Source organism: Scophthalmus maximus, chromosome 1 (genome assembly GCF_022379125.1).
Source record: "Scophthalmus maximus strain ysfricsl-2021 chromosome 1, ASM2237912v1, whole genome shotgun sequence".
Lineage (NCBI taxonomy): Eukaryota > Metazoa > Chordata > Actinopteri > Pleuronectiformes > Scophthalmidae > Scophthalmus > Scophthalmus maximus.
Genome location: NC_061515.1, coordinates 1597501 through 1620000, shown reverse-complemented (window position 1 = coordinate 1620000; position 22500 = coordinate 1597501). Strand labels below are relative to the sequence as shown.

At 46.3% G+C, this 22500-nt stretch overlaps 1 protein-coding gene across 5 annotated transcripts in view; it reads left to right on the top strand.

Moving 5' to 3' along the window:
• The window catches only part of LOC118313612 (low-density lipoprotein receptor class A domain-containing protein 4), a 169792-nt gene that overhangs the window by 115462 nt on the left and 31830 nt on the right, over nucleotides 1-22500 (top strand). Inside the window, exon 1 of one of the 5 annotated variants that reach the window (XM_047331032.1) lies at nucleotides 15967-16485. The exons of the other annotated variants lie outside the window; for them this stretch is intronic. Within the exon in view, the coding sequence (XP_047186988.1) occupies nucleotides 16392-16485 (94 nt within the window). The 5' untranslated portion in view covers nucleotides 15967-16391. Of the gene's footprint in view, nucleotides 1-15966; nucleotides 16486-22500 lie in introns of those variants that run through there. 5 annotated transcript variants of the gene reach the window in all.

The following is a 22500-nucleotide window of genomic DNA, read 5'->3' as shown; positions in this document are numbered from 1 at the left end:
GCTCCGTAATGCTCCGACAACAGAGAGAGAGAGTAGATAGATGACTGAGTGGAGAGAGAGGGGGCTAATAGATGAAGGAGAGAAAAGAAAGGGGCACAAGAGAGGGGTGGAGAAGTGAAGAAAAGGGGGGAGAGGGCGTGAAAAGGAGGACAGATAGATGAGAGGAAAAACAGAGAGAGAGAGAGAGAACGTGGTCAACAGATAGATGAGAGCAGAGAAGAAGTGCAAAGAGAGGCCAAATGGAAAGTGGAGAAACAAAGATATGTTTTCATCCGAGTGTCAAACTGATTGAATGGAAACCTTTGAAATGCCACAAAAAATGTAAATTAGGAACGTTTTCTAATTGTTAGTTTGAAGTGGATCAATAGTGGTTGTTGATTTGGCAGCCGACCGGTGACGTCGCCCGTCGGTTTGTGAGCTGCCTTGAGTCACACATTTTGACCAGCGCCATCAGAGCCGACCCTCGCCTATGTGGGGCCATAAGCAGAATTTGATTTGTGAAAATATTTGTGCGATGTTTGTTCTGCTTTATTTCACTCAGCGCACAAAACTAATTTCAACAGTTTTGCGTCCCAAAAACTATTAACTTGATAATTAAGAATCCAGCTTTTGGGTTTTCTAATAAAAATGCACACATAACACAACGCAACTGATCATTTTAATTGTGATCCGGGGACCAATTATCAGACACGAGGACACTGACGCTAATAGAAACTGTGGTAATTAACTGTCAAACCTTCGCCGTGGACTCTCTCCTGTGGTGACGAGGCGTCGCCGTGTTTCGCCACATATTTTTATCACTACTCTGCAATATTCATTTACCTCATTTTTCCCATTGTTGTGAGGGAAACCATCATTTGCTTCTCACTGGGGGGTGAAAAACAACACATAACATAATATTAACTCTACCGCCATTGGGTTAATATCAATTCAATAAATTGCTCGTGTTTTGAATGCATATTGCAATCAATGTTTATATTTTAATAATAATAATACAAAATTTTATTTATGCCAAGGTGAACGCACTCGTCTTTCTCAAGTTATTCTTGCTTTAACATTTGCCCAGTAGATATTTAAACCAAGGACATAAAATATTGAAATATGACATTTTACAGTATTTCCTTTGACTTCAGAACGTTCTACCAGAGTGTCTGTTGGTGAGCACCAGTATACAGTTTGTCATCAGTGTATTATTTTCTGATGCTTGTAGTGTCAGAGAGGAGAAAACAGATTGACAAACAGTAAATTAAACATTAAATATGGTTTTGTTGGCTGCCAAGCTCCATGAATCTGGGTATTTATGAATTTGGAGCCAGATCTAAAATTGAACCGTCTGTTTTAACCCAGCCCTACTGTACATGTGTGGAATGCAGCAAAAAGATATATACACGCACTGTATACACAGTTTATATGTACATATATGTAACTAATAGTTGGGCAGCACGAGCCTCCCTCAATGTTGAATGATGTTAAATGATGAAATGTTCCAGTTAAGGACACGTTGCTCTGGCAACGCTTCTGGACAAACTCCAGGTCAATTTTGATGAACTGAAAAGTCAAATTATCAACGTTCAAAGTCCAACAGAGCACTTGCACACATCAAAATATCTGTTTTCATCCGATTCGACGCGTCAGTAAATCATCAGAGGAGGAAGAAAACATGGATGAGGCCAAGTGAAAGTTGCGGGATGAGAGAGTGAAAGAGAAGATGAGAAAGACTGAGACAGAGTGATGGACGGATAGAAAAGAAATAAAGATAAAACTGTGTGTGACGCATTCCAACACACGGGGATTACTGGAAAAGGAGATGAAAAAAGAAAATGGGAGGGGGGCGGGGGCGTGCTCTCTTAGACAATGCACACACCTACACAACATCACACACACACACACACACTTACTAATCTGTCAAGGCAACAAAGGGAGGCAAGCCAGGGCCACATTAGCATGACAAACTGGCCAATGCCACGTTGGCTGAGGAGACAACAATTTTAGGAGACAGGCCGACTGTGTGGTACGGTGCTGGCCACCTCTGGGTGGGCCTCCGGAGCCAGCAGAGTGTGTGTGTGTGTGTGTGTGTGTGTGTGTGTGTGTGTGTGTGTGTTTTTGTGTCCTCATTTGGACCTTGTCGTAACCAGTGCTCATGGGGACAAAGTCATTTGGGTCAGAGGTCATGGTTACGGTTAGTGGGATTTGGGTAAGACTGACCAAGCAAGGGTAGCTGTGTGTGTGTGTGTGTGTGTGTGTGTGTGTGTGTGTGTGTGAAACTCTGCTCTACCTTAATCCCCAGATTGCCTGAGCTGAGTTCAGACATACAGTACGCTGGCCTTGTTGCTACTCAGCCTAATCTAATCCTATCATCACTTTAAAACCTAGTCAGGGTGAAAAAACACACACACACACTCACACACACACACACACACACGCACAAATCAGTTGGACTGGACATTACCCGGCCAGCTGCCGAGCACTAAGTCTGTGTGTAACGTCCGACACGCGTCCGTGTGTGAATTGTCTTGTCTTTGCAGCGAGCGTCGGGGGGGCGTGTCCTTGTTTTCTTTTCTGTTTTTTGTCACAACACAATCACATTGTTAAGACGAGAAATAACTTGCTGAGGCCTGTTTCTGGTCCACATGTATTTCCAGCGCGCAGGTAACCGGGGGTGAAACGGCCTGATGGAGGATTAGGGACTGAAAGGGTGGACTGAGGTTCTGTGACACGGTGCCGTCCCGCCAGCTTCCAGTCCAGCCACAGGTGGAAAAGCCCTGTGACCTGACTTCCACTCCGTGTGTGTGCGAGTGTGGAGTGTGTGTGTGTGTGTCATTAGCTCTAGGTTTAGGCGGGGAGTCCGAGCGGTGACAGGTTTATTAAATATCTCAGGGCCCACAGTGGAAACCCCCACTGCTCGTGTAATTAATGCGGCCACTCAGCGCTCATGTTCGGAGCCTCTGTGCACGAGACACAAGGACGTGTTGTTTTTCCCTGTGATGTAAAAGGGACAAGTGTCTTTTTTGGGGGGGGAGGGGGGCTGAGGCGAACTTCCCTGCTGAGAGGAAGAAAGACGGAGAGAGATAAATGACTGATGAAGACGATGATGGAGAGCGAGCGAGAGGAGGAGGATCTGAGATTTAAAAGACTTCTGTCATGATTGATTGCTGAAGTTGTTTTTCCCCGTGTTGGTCACTTCACAAAAAAAGAAACCGATCAACAACTAAACTAAAAGGGTAAAAAAAGAAGTCAGAACACCATTTGTCCAGGGACCTCACCTGTATTTCCACAGGAGGGAACAGGGTCTGGATTTCGTTCCTCTGTTACAGTTTCCTCAGACAGTCTCGCCTGCAGGCCTCCGCCGTGGGGCTGGATAAAGTACATGAGAAGATTATGTGCAAGCTCCTCTGTTGTTGATCTGAATCATATTCATTTTTCTGCATTGTGAAGTGAAAAACAAGTAAATCCATAAATGTGTTATAAATATTTATTTCTATATATTATATCATTAATTATAAGTATATATTATTATTATTATTATTATTATTAAATATTGTTATATATATATATATATTCTTTTTATTCAAAATAAGGCAAGGTAGTTAGTTAAAAACATATTTCATTAAAAGGAGTAATTAGCTTCCTGTTTATGTCATAACACCTCTTTAGACTGTACTATTGCCTTGAGGTTGTGTTTTTACAATTCATGAAGCTCAAAACAGTAAAATATATACATATATACATATGTATATATGTATATATATATATATATATCTTACCATAAATCTTCAGGAGCTAACACTCGTCACTGTTGGCGTATCTAGCTTTGAAACGGCAAATATATCCAACCCGCATTCATAACGTTCAATTAGTTGCATGACTTGGATTTACATATGTTAACAGCGGTCGCTGTTTTGATGGTGAACATGTGCAGACCAATGCACTTTTAGACATTTCATGCTTCAGCGATTATTCCTCCTCTGCGGAGCCTCCACAGAGGAGGCCTGCAGACAGACTCCAAACCAAAATGGCCGCCGACCAGTTGTTCGTTGATTTAGATCCTTGTAACGACCGACAGGTGGTTAAATGTGACATGATATGAATATAAGCACATGAGACCAAAACGCAAAGTCCCCTTTTAAAAACTTGCTAACTTCACTCGAGGTCAACACGAGCTGGCAGACGCCACAGGGCAGCCGGGCGCCAGAGGTCGTCGCAGCAGTGCCACACTCGCTCCTGTTATTGATTCATTAAAAGAGGATTTGTGCTTCTTCACCGACCACATGTCCAGATTCATACACACATTAAATAAGATAAGATGAGATAAGAAGCCTTTATTGAAATTATATCACAGTGAATACAGCGGAAATTGCCAATGCGCTCCTGTGGTGCTTGAAGTACACATCATCATCACACTGTACACCATGCAGAAATATCTCATGTTTGTCCCTTGGACCTGATAGCATATTTTGGTAAGAGAATTGGTAACTGGTTCTGAGTCTGATTTGGAGAATATTCCAAAGATTAAAACATCCTCTTGAAAACACTGACACAAGCTTAAAAAAACAAAAAAAACGAGGCATTCATCTCAGTGAAAACAAGTCAAATCTAAAATGTGAAACATGAATCATTGAGGCGACAAAGGGGAGAATTTCATTAGCTGCTTTGGAAAATGGTGAATGATGGAGATTGGACGGCGGCGAAAGCAGACAGAAAAAATGAAATGATGACACGGGCAGCTCTCCCACCTGCACAGACAGTCAGACCGTCTGGCCGGCAAACCAATCACTCTCCGAGGAGGCAGCCTCTCGCTCGGGGTATCACCGGGCAGACAACAAGCTCTCTCACACACACACACACACACACACACATGCAGAGATCAAATCGGAGAACTTTGACTAAATCCGAGTGTTCAAAATATTGATAAAAATATCCACAGCTCTGTGTTACTGTCCGTCTGAATGGTGTCACTGGTTGCTTCAGATCAGACGCATTTTATGTCCTGTGTCTGCAGAAACATGTCGGTTACACATGATTAATGCATGAAAGAAAAGTGTGTCAGTGCCAGGAACTGGACTGACTGGACTGAAATTAATCTCCGCAGAGAAAACACAGAGGGGGGAAAAAGACACCACAGTACTGAGCACGCTATTCAGACGCTTAAGATATAAGGTGTCGGAAAGAATTCAAACGAGAACAAATATACCCAGTGAGTCAGAATTCATTTTGTTCCCCTTCTGTTGCTTAGTTGGACGACTTCATCAGCGTTCTGCGCCGCGTCGGCACATGAGCAGTCAGAGCGTGCACAAACCATGGTGAAGTGAAAAGGGGGAATGTTGGGTTTCAGATTGATCGGGGTCCAACATGTAGTCTGTCCCGTCTCTTGCCAAGTCGTGGCAAGACTTGAGTCGAGCAGGAAGCAAAGCAAACAAAGACAGACAACACAGAAAGCCAATGACATGCAGAGAACGTAGTCCGACGTGGTGAAAAGCACATACAGCATCAGAGACGATCACCAGACATCACAGAACGCGGATTAGAAGTCAAACGTTTCAGGCAGTCAGATCCTGGCGTGTGGTCGCCTTCCAAAAACTTTCACCAGACAAGAACCCACGGGATCATTCTGCAAATCCCCGGATGACAAGCAATACCAATTTGTTTTATTTTTACATCCAATGCCAACATTTTTCAGATTCTTGCTCTCGACTGTATCTGCGCATGGTAACTACGGGGTGGTTAAAGTCAGGGACTATGGCAACTACACGATGGCTGCCGGTCGGCTTCATCACAAGTGTTGAATGTGAAACAGCTTCGGAAACCCTCCCATCCCATCCCATCCCCTGCCCCCAAAACTTTCTGATGCCAAAGATATGTCCAAAAACTTTCTGACACTGACAATCCGACATTCACATCCACTGCACACCGTGATTGGCAGGCTGAGTGGAGGTGAAGGGGAGCCAGGCATTGGTTGATCTCTTCTCTCTCTAGCTTCTCTTGTTTCCATTCTTTACATGAATGTTTCTGCCACTTCCCATGTGACCAGTCAAGTACAACTAGGAATGTGTTCCAAGAGACACTTGCACTGAAAATGTGCGTCGTCACATTTAAACGATATCACGTCTCCCTCCTTCTCCACGACGACCAACTTGTCACCCCCTGTCGAAGGCGCCTTTTCAAATGGCTGTAGACACTTTTGATTGGTCAGACTTCACCTTGATGCCGGTCTTACTATTGGGTGGCTCAGAGCGGGTTGTCCGCTAATCGGAAGGTCGGCGGTTCGATCCTTGGCTCCTCCAGTCCACGTGTCCATGTGTTCTTTGGCAAGGTGCTGAGCCCATAATTGCCCTCCGGATGTCTTTAGCTGCCTTGTTGCATGCTGGGTCTTGCTAAATGCTAAATGTTATATTTTTACAACGAGAGTGGAATTGGATTGAGAGCAGGACATCTTGACGGTGCACAAGACCCAGAGTGACGTTCAGCAGAGTTAATATTGTTCATATAACTCTTCTTGTGTTAATTCCACGCCAAGTTGCCGCTATTTGATATATGTAGCTTGATGTTGCTTCGTAAAGTATACAGACACCATTTGTGGCGTCCAGGGACTAGTGATGATCAATGATCATTATTGTCTGTTGGGTGCACATGCTGCAGTGCCTGACTGGACTTAATTGGTTGCTTTTTGTGCGGCTCCCAAATGGAACGTTGTATATGTACTGATATACAATTATGCATATATGCCTGGTAACCTAAAGATGTTTTTCTTTCTTCCAAAAGTGTTATGATACATCATCATATACAGATTGCCAGGCCTCCCTTTCCTCCTTATAATAGTTGAACATTTATTCAGCATTCAACTGACTTCCTCTGTACCCTTTGTACTAATGTTGCTACTTGAGTGTAAGTTCTTCTAAGTAACAGTTATTTTACTTGTTGTGAAAGAAGTTTCTACCACTCTTTCCAGGTTGAGGTTGCTCATTTCTCTTTCATGCTCAATCACAAGTGAAAGGAGGTTTTTAATCATTATTTATTATTTCTACCATGAATCACACATTACAGTTTCTCCAGGTTTATGGTCCAGCATCGCAGCATCTCACATAATCCCCAACCGATCAAAAATCCACAATTCTTTGCTCCTAATTCCACCGCGTCCCCCATCAGGAATGAGACACCACCACTGACTGCGGTGTTAACGTTGTCATGTAGCCTTGCCTTTGGTTTTATCACCTCAGCAGTGAGCGCCGTGGTCACAAGCCGTGGTGGGGCGATCTGTTTATTCCCTATAGTGCTGCAAAGGGGAAGCTCAGGGGGGCTCCGCTCGCACTGCAAGCTGTGAGGCGGGACGCCCACCGGTCCGGTGCAACCTGGAAAATCCTTGCTCCTACTACAACGGAGCTTTAGGCCAACAGTGGGGCTGCTACAAGCTGTTGCGGGCCATGCTGTTCACAAGCTGTACGGTTGGAGGGTGTCAACCTGGGAGCTAACAAAGCTATGTGGCAATAGCATATGTGTGCGTGTAAAAATCCAGCCAGTGCAGGCGGGGGTCTGCTGGAGGCAGCTGTGTTAGTGTAGGCAGCATTAGAACGTTGGCCATGCCGACCCGCGTGTCACTGAGTTCTGCCAGGACCTGCAACATGTTCCCACCACCATCCATCTGTCAGCCCTTGCTGTGAAGACAGCGTCTCCCCACCCTAATGTAATGTTTTCATTATATTCCTCAATATGGGAGCTATAGCATTTCGTGTGGCACGGCCAGGCGAGCGGCGAGGAGGAGGAGCGCTCGGAGTGTCTGGATCCCTGCAACTCGTTCGTACGAGGGTCCATCTGTTCCAAATCTGCTGCGCTCGCAGTCAGAAGCTTATGTTGTGACATTCTCAGATGTATGTAAGAGATAATACATAAAACTGCCTCCTTCGGCTGAGACGGACACTTCCGGGGTTGGAGTTCCACAGGCTTACTACCCTGGGATAGATTACAATATTTAATCTATCTATTATAAAATCCTCCAACATTAGTGTAATAATTTCCCGACAATCTTTCCCAACTAACAAAAACAAAGGAGGTGAACAGAAAACAAATTAGTTCTTACAATTAAAAATATATGAGTCTCTATAAAACATCCACAAAATTTGGATCATACAGTGTTTCAACAGATTTAATGGCATGAAATCTAATGGCAGCTAATTATGATGTTTTGGGGTGTCATCGAAGCATTTGGTTCGCTGGCAAATAAAAATCCAATTTATGTTACTGGAGGAGGAGGGAAAAAATGAAGATAATTTTCTCCTTTTATAATTGCAGTTGGCACGAGAGGTGACAGCGAGACTGAAACTGCAGGTCGAGGGTGAGAGAGGGGTGGGATGGTTCCGAGGCGCAGGGGTCAGGGGAAGAAGACCTCAGCCAGAGACTGATGATAAACATCTACAACTGAATATTAATGTGACCTGGTTGTGTACACAGAAGTGAAATGGTTGTTAAGTAACAATATACATTTTAGTTCCTTTCCATTACTCTTGATCACACCCTGTTCATGGAGCAATTACTATGATTCATAATGGTGAATTTGTTTTGGTAGAAATTTGACTTTCAGGTTTTCATATACAGTACTTGTGGCTAAAGACTGGTGTCATGCCAGCAAATACCAGATTATCAATATCTTGCAAACAGAGAATTTAGATGAGAATTCCAATTCATTACATGTTGTATATTAACATTGCATCCAACATCATGATCGTAGTGGTTTATGGCAAACCTAAAATTTGCCATATTTTTGGGAGAGAACAAAGGTGATTGATATAATCATCACCCAGACTGGCTTTCCGTAAACTTTCATGTAATTATATACAAGTGATTATTAGAGGGTTCATTGCTGTCATTTTCAAATGCAGCTGCTCGGTTTTGCCTCCGAGATATAGTTGGGTGTCATGTCGCAAATGACACCCAACTATATCTGTCATCCGCCAGATGACCCCACGGTCTCTGCATGTGTCTCGGCTTGTCTCTGACACATATACCCATGGACATGGGGACGTCATATTCAACTCAACCCCTTCGAAGACTTCTTATTAATCCCAGCCAATAAATCGAGAATCGTCTCTTCGTCTGACACCCCCCAACCAAGGTGGCGGGAAAACCACTGGGTGTCATGTTGGATGACCAACTGTCTTTCTCTGACCATGTTGCATCTGTCTCCCAGTCGATCAGGCCTTAGCTGACTAGGTATCACACCCACCTGTTGGTACAGGCCGTGGCTATCTCTTTTGCGTGGGCCTCCTTTCATGTACAGTGAAACCCTTACAGGCGATGATCTTCAGCCTAACGCCTCGGGGCACACTACACGATTCTCAAAGTCGTAAGATCGCTGTCTCGTAATCGCGAGGCTTCCAACAACTGTGGTGTTCGCTGTATTGCAGAATACTCTGACATTCACATCCACTTGAGCCGAGTAGTCGACGGAGGCCTGGGCAAGGTCACTTTGATGGCGTCGTTGGTAGTTTTTGGTAGTTCCGATCAGCGCAAGCTCTAGAATTTGTTGGCGAGCGGAAAATTTAGGCTTAAAATCGTGTAGTGTGAACCTCGGCATTAGATACCTGTAGAACTACTCACTGATGCTCCTTCTCGGCCCCCACATTCCTCCAAGGAACGTTGTCTGGCATTGCCATCCCTGCACACGAGCCCCCAGTAACTGTCCAGGACTGTCCAGGCGGATCGAGCTGCCGAGCGCTGTCAGAGCAGGAGGCGTCCTTCTCTATCGTCGAGGACCTCTTCAAGACTCATCTCCTCCTCAAACACCTCTAACACCCTAAAACATGGCTAACTAGCACTTACCGTGCACTTCTTCTTTACTTGATCTCCTGCGGTTTGTCTTTTTGAACAGATTGAGTACTTTGGCACTTCAAGGTCTCTGACTGTAGCGAAGCTGCAGCTGAAGTGCTGTCCGTCCCTCAGCTGTCAGTTTTTCGGATGCGTATTTGACCTGCTATCGAGTGTGAAGAGATTTTTGGATGACTGTTTAGTCAGTCGCCACACGTGGCTCTTTACCGTTTTTCTTCCTCTGTGTTTTATGTCCCTCTTTGCTTTAGATGCAAATAAGATTCAAAACAGTTGTGTAGCCTCGGCCTACACAGAGATCGCAGACCTGGTGCACATGAGAGCAATATACGGTTGGTGTGACACGCCTGGCGTAGTTATCCATACTTGAATGTATAAACATGCTGGTGTGTGTGCATCTACATACATATGTTAGATTTTATGTTTGAGCAATAGGTGAGTTTAGGTGCATGTGTGTGTGTACATACACTACTGTATATGTATGGACTCTCAGCAGCAGGAGGCTGTAACCTGCACCATCCACACTCTGTAATCACTGCTGTTTACGACTGCATAAAACAACGCACCCCCGCCCCCCATCTCTACTTCCCTCAATTTTACACTCTCTCTCACACACACACACACACATTTATAGCCTCTGCCTGTGTCACTGGCTGTGTGATTATTGCCGTCTGGTTCGGGGCTCTTATCAGTGGCTGATGGGCACTCACACGTCCACACACACACACACACACACACACACACACCTTCGTCCTTGCCGACACTCTCCGTCTCCTTTCTTTATCGTCTGCTCGTCTTCCCTCCCTCCCTCTCTCTCTCTCTCCCGGCCGTGTGCTGCTGCCCTTCCTCTGGCGGAGCGGCGGCGGCGCTGCGGCGCTGCGTCTGTGCTCCGTCCCCGCCGAGCGGTGTGTGCCAGTTCAGGAGATTGGCGTTAAAGCCAGACATGAGCTCATCGGCCCAGCTGGGCAGACAGCCCATTACAATGCTCAGCAGGGCCCTACCGCAGGGGTGAGGGAGCTCAATACCTGCTGATTATCTCCTCTCTCTCTTTCTCTCTCTCAACATCACCGGCTTTTCTTTTTCAACTGTTTTTCTTCTTCATCACCTTCTCCTTCTGTTTTTCTTCTCTTCTCCTTTTCCCTCCCGTCTTCTCATCTCTGCACGTACTGTACTTTTCCCCCTCTCTCCTCCTCCTATCTCCTTCTTCCTCTCTTTTGTCGTCTTCCTTTTTCTCTCTGGTCGTCTCTCCTCTTTTCTTCCTCAGCCCAGATAAACCCACCGCCACAGCTTTCGTCTTATCTCTTTCTCTTGATCTGGTCTTTCTCTCGTTCGGACCCAGACTGACACCACTGTCCGTCTTTCCGTCTTTCTGTCCTCTGTTCTCTTTTTCTTTTCTTTTTTTTGTTCCTGTCTCCAACACACACACACACACACAACTTTTTTCTGTCTGTACCGGTGGTGTCATTGCAGTGGTGCCTGCAGCAGTACGAGAAGTGGGGAGGGTTAGTTTTCAGAGTTGACATGGGGGGTGGAAGTGTGTGTGTGTGTGTGTAGAAATGTCGGATGGGAAACGAGACAGCTGGTGCACCTGTGCGGACAGGATATGACACTGGCAGTGCAGCCGGGCGAGGACAGGCCGCCGCAAATGTGATGTGGCATGCCAGACGTTTCTATTGAGCGCAACTCTCTGTTCTGCAATTTGAGTGTCTGGAGTGGCCTTTCTGTTTCCTCAGCTCCTCTCTTCGAAGACGCCGAGCTACAGTCGAGGAAAGCACTCCCTCCCTCCCTCCCTCCCTCCCTCTCCAGCTTCGTCAGCTGGCGAGATGCACTGCAGCTAATTCGTGAATCTCATTCAGCCTTGGCATTAAGACTGAGTCATATCCATCTTTTGTCCTGACATTTGGAGCGGCGTTCGGCAACAGTGACTCAGTGGCACAGAAGTCAAGGGCTGCATTGTTTGGAGTCATCGATCCGACCGACAGTGTCGTGTCGAGAGTCCGAGTGGATCGTCGTCACGCGCGACGAGTTCTTTCCGTCGTCGCGAGGTGTGCGGCGAGTCCCGCGGTGGCAGCTGCGGGACTCGCAAAGGGTTACTCAATTGATTTTGAAAGTTTGGTGCCTCACAAAAGACGGAGATTAATAAAAGAATGTGTCATCGCTGACGCAGAAGAGGCTGAGAAAAAAAATAAGTGATTTTCTTTTGCCCAAACTTCCACAAAAGTGACCCTGATGATGTCAGGATTACTTTTTCTTGCTTTACCTACTTTGGGAAACTCCCAAAGCACATGAGGATAGAGGTGTCCACATGGTGGTGACCTTTTAAAAAGGAATGTTGGGCCTTTTCTTAGTACAGTGGTGTCCCGGACCCTCTACTGTATCTCTGCAAGAACAGAGCATGTGTCTGTAAAACAATCTTTCCCTGCGTCCTCGTCCACGTTCCCCTGTGGACGCTGATGAAGACGACTCAGAGCTTCAACCATGTGCTGGTGAGACACAGCTTTTGGTTCTGGTCAGACGTGATGAGGCGACAGAGCGAAGAGGCCGGGGGCGGAACTGAAGCAGACGGACACCAGAAGTTCTTCTTCAAGCCCACGTTCGTGACCTTTTCCGGGCTGAGCCACAAGATGGCGCTGTGAAGTAGTCTGTAATTCAATACCACACAGGTTCACATGGAGAGGTCGATCTGGATGTCATTCTTTTTATTTCTGTATGGGGGGGTCAAAGAGGGAAGGGATGGAGCTGTGAGCCTTTCACTTTTTATACTCTCAGCCTGATCACATCAATGATGCGTTCATCGTCATCTCAACAAAAATTTCAATAATATGTGGCTGATAAGAAAATACTTCTATTTTCTACTTTCTGTTTCTGTTTCTGTCACACACACACACACACACACACACACACACACACACAGGACCCACAGAACAGGCATCTGTAGTGTTGGTTGTCTACAGACACGTGGTGCTGATGTAAAATTAAAGAATCAATAACCTAAACAACAAACTTTTTATTATTTTTATCATTGTTCATTTTTTATGTTTTTTTTATTGTTTTTTAATTTATTCTTATATTTTTTAAATTTTAAGTATATTTTTAAAAATGTATACATTTGTAAATTTATAAATTTATAATTTATAAATTTAAGTTTTATTATTTATAAAAAATATTATTATTATTTTGTTTTAATTTTTTTTTGGGGGGGGGGGTTTGCCTGCAGACACAACTTCTTAGATCCACAGGTGATGACAGTGTGACAGTCACTGTGGACATGTGATCACCAAAAGAATCAGTTATCTCTGCGCGTCACTCTGCATCACATCAACAACAGGTGGGAGCTCGCTGAGCGAGTCGAGAGCCTCGCACGTCTGAACACTCACGCCTGACAGCTGACAACGTCGGAGCGGCCGTCATGCAAAGCATGTGTGTGTGTGGCCGGTTTGTGTGTGTGTGTGGGGGGGGGGGGGGGGGGGGGGGGTCCTGGTTAGATGAAGGGGTAATTGCAGCGGGGTAGGGGCTCGGTTCAGGTGTATAGGTGCAGGTTTTGGTGCAGTGTGTGTGTGTGTGTGTGTGTGTGTGTGTGTGTGTGTGTGCAGCTGGGTGGGGGGTGGGGGGTGTAGACTATAGAGTACATTTGGTATTCAGCTGTGCCCAGTATTTATCTGTCTGTTGGCTGTCTGGTCTGGCCTGTTAGCGGTGTCACCCTGCATGCTCCCTGGGGGACTAAATTGATGATCCAGACAGACAGTGCGTGTGTCTGTGTGCGTGTGTGTGTGTGTGTGTGTCTGTGTGTGTGTGTGTGTGTGTGTGTCTGTGTGTGTGTGTGTGTGTTTGTCTGTGTGTGTGTGTTTGTGTTTGTCTGTGTGTGTGTGTGTGTGTGTGTGTGTGTGTGTGTGTGTTTGTCTGTGTGTGTGTGTGTGTGTGTGTGTGTGTGTGTGTGTGTGTGTTTGGTGGTGGTGGGGGGTATTTGAGAGTGCAAAGAGGATGTTGCAATGGCGAGAATCAATGTGTGTCTGAGTCTGTCTGTGTGAGAGTAAGAGAGCTTGTCTGGGGGGGTTTGGTTTGTGTGTGTGTGTGTGTGTGTGTACAAGAAAGTGACCTCACATCAGTGTGTCTGGATTGACACGGCTGCATTAGCTGACAAGACGTCCGTGCCTCTGTGTGTGTTGCTTCAGTAGAATGATGACAGCTGCCAGGTGTTTGTAAATCACATCAGGGTAACGCATCATCATCATCATCATCATCTCTCAGTTTTTATCCTTTTCCAAAAGTGTCAGTATACTCACATGGAGGTGGAGTGTGGAATTCACTGGAAGCCGTCAAAGAATTGGAAATAGAAGTTGGCTGGTGATGTGGCTTTGTAATGCAAAACATCTGTTGCAGCTCTTTTGCTCGTTTCCAATTTGACTTTATTTTTCCTTCACGCAGCTCCATTTCGTTGTTTTACTGCCTCTGGTTTGCTGTTGTTTTTACAACGAAAATGGTCAATTACGCTCCGTCGTCTTGTGCCCAGATGAAATATATATATATATATATAACTACTACAACTATACTTAACATGGGTTTTCTCCCAACGACCACCTGGACGCTCGTCAATCACCTCTGAAGGTCCCTCGACCCGCAGGTTGGGGAACCTGCTGGTCTGCGGAGTGGCGTTCACTGCCCCTGTCAGATTCGAACAGCCCCGGTTTATTTATAGGTCCTGCTAAAGTGTGTGTGTGTGTGTGTGTGTGTGTTGGGTGTGAGGTTTGCTGTGTTAAGTCATAGGGGATGTGTAGGGGTAGATGGGGATGTGTGTGTGGGGGGGGGGTGCCTATCTGTAGCACGTGCCGCTGAGGGGGGAGGCGAAGGGGGGGGGTTACTTCAAGGTTAGCCAATTCATAGAACCGTCTACATTGACTACATCCGCCGCCGCCGCACTCGAGGTGCTCTCCCCCACACCAGACCGGTCCCCCCCCCCAACCACCCTTACACCCTTACACCCCTTCCCTTCTCTTTCCCCCTCATTGTCAACCAGGCCCTTTGCTAGACTTCTGAGTGAGGTCACTAACCCCCCCCCCCAACCAACCCACTCTTGTGCGTAGACACACACACACACACACACACACACACACACAACCCCTGTCCCATTCCCTCTCCGCTGCTGCCTTCACAACCTCCTCGTACAGTTGCGCTTCCTGGTTGTGATTTATGTGTGTCAGCGTTCATTCTGTGTGCTTTCAGTGAGAATTGAGTGACTGATAGTAATTTTTGGGTTTTTTTTAATTTGTGAAAGCAGATTTGCTGCAATTTAATCTGCAGGGCAACAATAAATAAATAAAGGAATTATGCATGTAGTTTATACGAGCTGATGGTTGTTTTTCCCAAAAAGTATCTTGGTGTATTTAAGTGCCCAGACTAAACTATTTTAAAACAGGCAGCACCACTCTGATTATGTATATGAAGAGTCTTGGCAGCACAATGGCCAATTAATGCAATTCTGTGGCTAATACATGCGCAGGCCTTTTCCTTCATGAATATTAACCAAAGACGCACCAGACTGCACCGCGCTGAGCAAACAGTGGCCTCTCTAATCCATTCAGAGACCTCAAACGTGTCATGAAGAAATAAAGACGTAAATTTAAAAAAACATAAATAGAACAAAGATAGATAGATAGATAGATAGATAGATAGATAGACAGATAGACAGATAGATAGATAGATACTTTATTTATCCCAAGCTGGGAAATTCCGGTGTACACATAAAACATTTTAAATATATATACAATATCTACACAAATATATGTAAAATATACGAATTGAAAAAAATATAGAGAATAAGAATAATACATTTAAATAGTGCAGTAGTACAATCAAACACATTTCCCATATAACAGGAGACAAAATGAAATCATGGATTACAAGAATAAAATTCCCGCACGGCAGCAATACGTGTTCACTATTTTCCCCTTTTTCCTACGTAAAAGGGACGTGACTTTTTAAGAATATGGCGTTACATTATTACAATTTTATTTTTTGGGGGCTAGTTGTGACATTTCCGCTCCGGTCCTGAAGGCAGCACTTCTTCTCCTCCCCGCCCTCCCAGTCTGGCCCCTCCCCGGGCGCCCTCTGATTGGCCGCAGCGGCTTGTCTGTCAGTTGGCGCGGGGGGGCGGAGGGGGGCGGGGCCTCCTCATGTCTGCTCCGGTCTGGCGGAGGAAGCGAGGAAGCGAGCGAGGAAGCGAGGGAGGAAGGAAGCAGCGGAGAGAACCCGACATAATGCGTTAGACACCGGGCGACGGCTCGTCCGACAAGAACGTCTCCGTTGATCCGCGCCGCTCCGGAGCGGAACATGGCGTGAGGACCGGAGACACGTCGTGGATACCGAGCGTGAAAGTGTCGCGGAGTTCTCTCTGCTGCCGCGGCCGGAAGTTTCTTCTTCTTCTTCTTCTTCTCTCATTTTATTTTTAATGTGTGTGAGAGAGTGCGAGCTCGTGCGGGTCTCTTCTCCTCCCTCCCCCTGTCGGGGGGGCCCCGGTGACGGCGGCCCCGGCGGCCCCGGCGGCTCTGGCTCCCTCCCCGGCGGAGCGGTGTCCCGGTCCCATGCCAAACCTCACGGCCCCCGGCGGCTCCGGCGACTCCAATGTCACCTGCTCCTGCAACTGCACCGCGGCCCAGCCCCAGGGAATGGAGATATGTGAGTACCGGCCGCCCTGCGTCTGTCCTCCCGGGGCCCGGCCGGTCCCGGCGGGTCCTCCGGTCGGTGCGTGCGTGTGCGTGTGCGCGTGACTTTAAGGTCACGTCCACGCTGCCTCACACCAACTTCATAGGGACCTTCTGAGTGTCTGTTGTCATAATCATACTTTGTGTTGTAACTGAGTCATATTCATGCAGCAGCACTGTTCATCACTCCTCCCTAATGAAAATCTATTTTTCTTTTTGAACTTAAGTTTGCTGCTTCACTTTTTTTTTTGTCCTTCTATATAGGGGTTGGTTTCATATTAACACCTCGAGATTCAGGGCCTGTCTGGCGGGCGGGGGGGGTCTGTGCACATGCTCTGAGGGATCACCACAGAGGGTTAAATAGTTTTGCCTGTCAGCACAGACAGGAAACGCTGGAATGGTATGTTATGTCTGTCTGTCTGTCTGGAGAGAAACTATCATTATCATCGGCTCTGGACCGGAACGCTCGCCAGCCCACTGCAGGCAGAGCAGGAGGGACGTACAGTAGACGTACAGTGGAGACAGACAGGCAGACAGACAGACAGACAGACAGACATGCATGTATGTATAAGTGTGACTGATCTGCAGACGTACGGGGGAGCGGTCGAGGGCACATAGCAGACGGTTCACACCGACGACTAGATTCCCAACCAGACGGCAGGAGGACGACCGACAAGAGATATGAACAGTGGTGCACAAACAGACAGACAGGCAGGCAGGCAGGCAGGCAGACAGGCAGACACACAGATACGCAGGCAGGCAGGCAGGCAGACAGACAGACAGACACACAGACAGTCAGACAGACAGACAGGCAGGCAGGCAGGCAGACACACAGACATGCAGACACACAGACACAGACTTAACGGACAGAGTTACAGTGATGTGTAATTTCCACTGGGGCCGAGGCCAGGACCTGGACCTGGGCAACGTGAGGTGAACGCAGGATATTAGATTTAGATTTGGCAGCAGAGTGTGGTTGCACTGACGCCACATTGTAACCAAGAAGTAAGTGTGTGTGTGTGTGTGTGTGTGTGTGTGTGTGTGTGTGTGTGTGCGCGCGCGTCTGGCAGACGCACCACTGTTCCACCATTCGTTTTTTTCTTCTCTGTGGCATCATCGTATTGCCAGCCAGGAAAAAAAAAAGAAACACACATAATCAGCAGGCAGGAACTGGTGCGTCCACACACACACACACACACACACACACACACACACACACACACACACACACAGCGACATGGCAGATCCAATAATTCCTGTACAACTGCCTCAAGACGTATATAAAATAGATTGTGTTGATTGATACTTGCAGTGTATTTAACGACACGGTTATAAAGTGCGTAGTTTGCTTTTAAATTAAATAAAACCACGCGTCTTGTGTTCGGGCTCTCTGGTGTTTTCTCAGTAGTCGGTGGGAGTTCCATTCACGAGTGGTCTGAAATAGCCGGCCGTGCCCGACTGCAGCGAGTGACCGTCTGGTTTTGAAAAGGGGGCTTTTGTACGTCGGGGGCCGTGTTGTCATGCAAAAAACTCGGCAGGGCTGAATAATAACGTAAGCCCTGAAGCTTTGATGATTTTCCTCCGGGCTGAAGAAAGGAGCTACAGGAGGAGGGGGGGGGTCTCGCTGACGTGTTCTCTCATTATTCAGACAAGGAGGGAAATTGAAAGGGACTACAGACATAAGAGAGAGAGAAACACAGTGCAAACAGTGTGTCACGGGCCGGGGAGCCGACCTCAGACGACCCACGGAGGGATCGGACAGAGATCTTTAACAACAAGTGTTGTTCTCTGCGCTCGGTTGTTGTTGTGTTGTTGTTGTTGTGCGTTCATCTTGAGGTCAAACGCCACCGCTTCATACAGATGTGTAGTTGTAGGTGAGTGTGTGTGTGTGTGTGTGTGTATTCTTTGCTTTTACACTAGAGATGCAAAAGTTAATCAATTGGTAATCCATTACTAAATGATTCGCCAACTCTTTTGATAATCTATTATCTATTCAAGTAGTTTTTATGGAGAAAAAAGTCTAAATTCTCTGATTTCAGCTTCTTCCATGTGAATATGTTCTGGTTTCTTTGCTCCTCTGTGACAGTGAACTGAAGATCTTTGGTGTGTGGACGAAACAAAACATCATGTTGGAGATTTGGGAAACACGATCGTCATTTTATGACATTTTATGGACCAAACAACTCATCGATGAATCTTTCGATTATTTTCTTGATTAATCGATAAGTTGTTTGTTTCATAAAATGGTGAAAAATGTTGATCGTGTTTCCAAAAACTCCAACATGATGTTTTTGTTTTAAGTTGCAGCCCTACTTTAAACTGATCTGAAGTCAAGACTAGAACATATGACACTAGATTGAATAATTCATGATTTTCTTTTAGTGTAGCAGCTTAGAAAAGTCTTTCTCGCCTGCAAGAATTCCCTCTTCGCTCAGCAGCACAACCCAGTCAGCTGCTAGTCAAAGTATTTTTATGTTTTATGTCTGTGGCAATTACCTTCTTCGTTATTGGCAATATTTGCTCGATTATCCAAGAGACATCAATCCATATATAAACATACAGGGCTGAGAACATGTCCATAGCAGCAGCTGCAGAAAACTTTTAAAGTACCAACAACCGCAGTCGATCGGCAGGGTTTGATCTGTTGGACCTCCTGTCACCACTTCAATCATAGTTTAAAGACTTTTTCTTTTTGATTTCAGCAAAGTTCTGAAACTTGTGTTGCAGCACAGATTAATCGATAATGAATATAAGCGTTCGCTGTAGCCCTACCTGCGTCCCCCCGCTCCTTTGAGATGCACACGCAGTAAGAAGCATCCAGGGGCCCCGTCCCTCCCAGGGGCCGGGGGGTCCATGTGTGAGAGGTTGGTGTGTCTAATGTGTATGTAACAGTTAGCGGGGGCCCAGCCAGCCAGACGGATGTAAACAGCCTGATCTGTAATCCTGAGTATGAGTGGTGTTAGTGTGTGTGTGTGTGTGTGTGTGTGTGTGTGTGTGTGTGTGTGTGTGTGTGTGTGTGTGTGTGTGTGTGTGTGTGTGTGTGTGTGTGTGTGTGTGTGTGTGTGTGTGTGTGTGTGTGTGTGTGTGTGTGTGTGTGTGTGTGTGTGTGTGTGTGGTGTTAGTGTGTAGGTGGCAGCAGCAGGGTCATCTGTCAACTACCTCAGGCCAAAACCTCGCACACGGCCACTTGTTGACTCTCGCACACCGCCGACAAAAAGATGTACACATAGGGCCCACACGTTAACACATAGATGTACGCATTCACTCGCTCACACACACACACACACACAGAGACACACACATGCACACAAGCACTCCCCGGCTCAGCCAATATTTACCCTGCCGTCTGCAGCCAGACAGCCAATCCAATCTCTCACTAAGCTCTTTGTTGTTTGTTTTGGGGTTGTTGGTTTTTTTGTGTTTTTTTGGTGTTGCCTCTTTTTTTTTTTTGTAAGGTTTGTTTGTGACGGTGTTGTGGGTTTGCTTTTTATTTAGTTTCCTTATTAAGGACTTCTAATAATGAGCCTTGGAAAAAAAGAGTGTGAATAGAAATGTTGCAACCTTGGGGAGGGGCTGTGTTCCTTTTCTTTTTATTTAAGATCTTTTTCTTCCTCCTAGACAGATTTTTGCAATCACTGCTCCTGTAATTAATTTCACAGGGAATTTCTACACTTGCTCAGCGCCTCTCTCTCGGTGCAGCCACCTCTCGTGGCGCTCCGCTCACGGGGGCTAAGAAAGAGCCTCTTGTTTTATTTAAGGAGGTGATGTCACGGGGGGGTTCTACCACCGCGGGGTGGCTGACCTGCCCATGCTCCCTTGTCGGCCCAGGTGACTTACTCACAATGTGAAAAGGAATTCTTTATTCTGGTAATGGGTCAAAAGAAAGGGGGGAAACATATTGTTAAGTCATTTGTAGGAAATATGGGTTTAGTTAAGAACTGTTGGAGCACCCTTGGTTTTCCTGCTTCCCCACATAGTTCTACATGTCTCATATTTACAGTCACAGCAGTAACTGGTCTTCGGTACAGTAGGTGGCGCTCTGCCGGTTGTCAACTTGGAGAACGTGGCCGACTTTTCAGCGTTGTACATTTTCGTACATTCTCGACGCCTCGGTGACGTGATGTTGCCGTGGCGACGTCCTCTGTGTTTAAGGGTGAAGCTTTGTGTTGTTGCTGTTGTTGTTTTTTAGCGCCGTTGCTTCCTGCGATGGGGGAGGGGCAGTTATCACCTATGGTTTTGAACTATGTTTACATGGCGTTTGAGAAACTTGGGTTTTGCCTTAACCTGAATATAATCAGGTTTTTAAACTGCATGTAAACCCACTGACTACTGTCACGTGTATATTGTGTTTTATCTATTCTGATAAGTGCTTTATTTTTTTATACTGGAAAGCCTCCGCCTACGTTTCTGCTTTTCCTTTCGTCTTACGTGATACAAATTTAATATCCTAAGTCTCTTTACGTGTTGGTCCGAGAGAACAAACTAATCCAGTCGTCTCGGGCATTAGGGAAATTGTGATTTGATATTTTTCAGCACTCCCTTGTGTTTCTACGGACAGATTAAAAGACGACGATAACGGGGATTAGTTGCGGCTGCGGGTGTTGATGAGGAGAATAGTAAAAACTCAGGAGAGTTTTTGTTTAGCTGCACTTTTACTGTAAAAAAAAAAATGGAAATGTCCAGGATTCCCCAGAATTCTGACGTGACATGTTTTTGTATCTTTGGAAAATTTTGGAATCTCCAGCTGTGTGGGTTTGATTCACGCTGCACGTTAACACCAGTTTGGACATGAAACGAAGAGGGGAACTGAAAACGATCAACTTAAAACTGCAGTGTAGAGTTATTTTGTTTTTTTTTACCACTTTCAGCGTCATGTCTTTATGAACTGGTGGTCCCGGCTCTTTCTGATCATCATGTTCTTTGAGGGGTGAGAACATCTGAATGTTCACAAGGACAACGTTAAGTAGAATACACTAATTCTTGTCGTTCTTGGCGTTGATGTGCGATTTCTCTTTGTTTGGGCTCAACGTGTCTTTGTTTCCACGTTAGTGACTCTCTCACAAGCGCCCGGGATGTTTAATCGTAAAAGATTTTTCCTTCTTCTTCAGCTTAAATCAGGCTTGACCACCGTGCACTGGGTTTTCTGTTGTTGTTTTCTTTCTTTCTCTTGTGGCCATGCAACGCGCTCTTTTTATCACGGAATCAAACTGACAACCCTTGAAGCTACGAACACTGAGGAGAAAACCAACGCAGCCCCGGAGCAGCCCTGCTCACGGAGCCGGTCGTCCAGTCGCGAGGCTGCGATTGCCAAAAGTCCAAAAGCGGCGCAAAAGGTCAACGTGTGTGCGTCTCTCCACTTGTCCCGGGCTGCACCGCCGCTGCTCCCTGCTCCCTCCAGCAGCGATCACAACCTCGTCACTGACGGCTGGGATCCCCTTTGTGTCTAGATTTTCTATCCCCAACCCAACACACACACACACACACACACACACACACACACACACACACACACACACACACACACACACACACACACACACACACACACACACACACACACACACACTCACACACACTCGCACACACACTCACGCACACACACACACACACACACACACACACACACACACACACACACTCACACGTCCTCTATTAGTTCCCAAAATACCCTTGGGACCAGGGCAGATTTGTAGTCCTTGTGTGTTTGTAGACAGGCCATCCGTCAAGTGTGTGTGACGGCGGCGGTAGTGGTGGTGGGGGGGTTGGTTGGTTAGTGGTCCGCCGTCTCGGTCAACATCTATTTACACACAGTTTGACTGTCTGAGATGCTAAAGAGCTGCAGTGAGTGAATGAGTCCCGCTGTCTGCTGCGAGACCTGGACCTATTACAGTACACTGTGCTCCAGACACACACACACACACACACACACACACACACACACACACACACACACACACACACACTGGCGGACGGTACACAGCCGCTATGC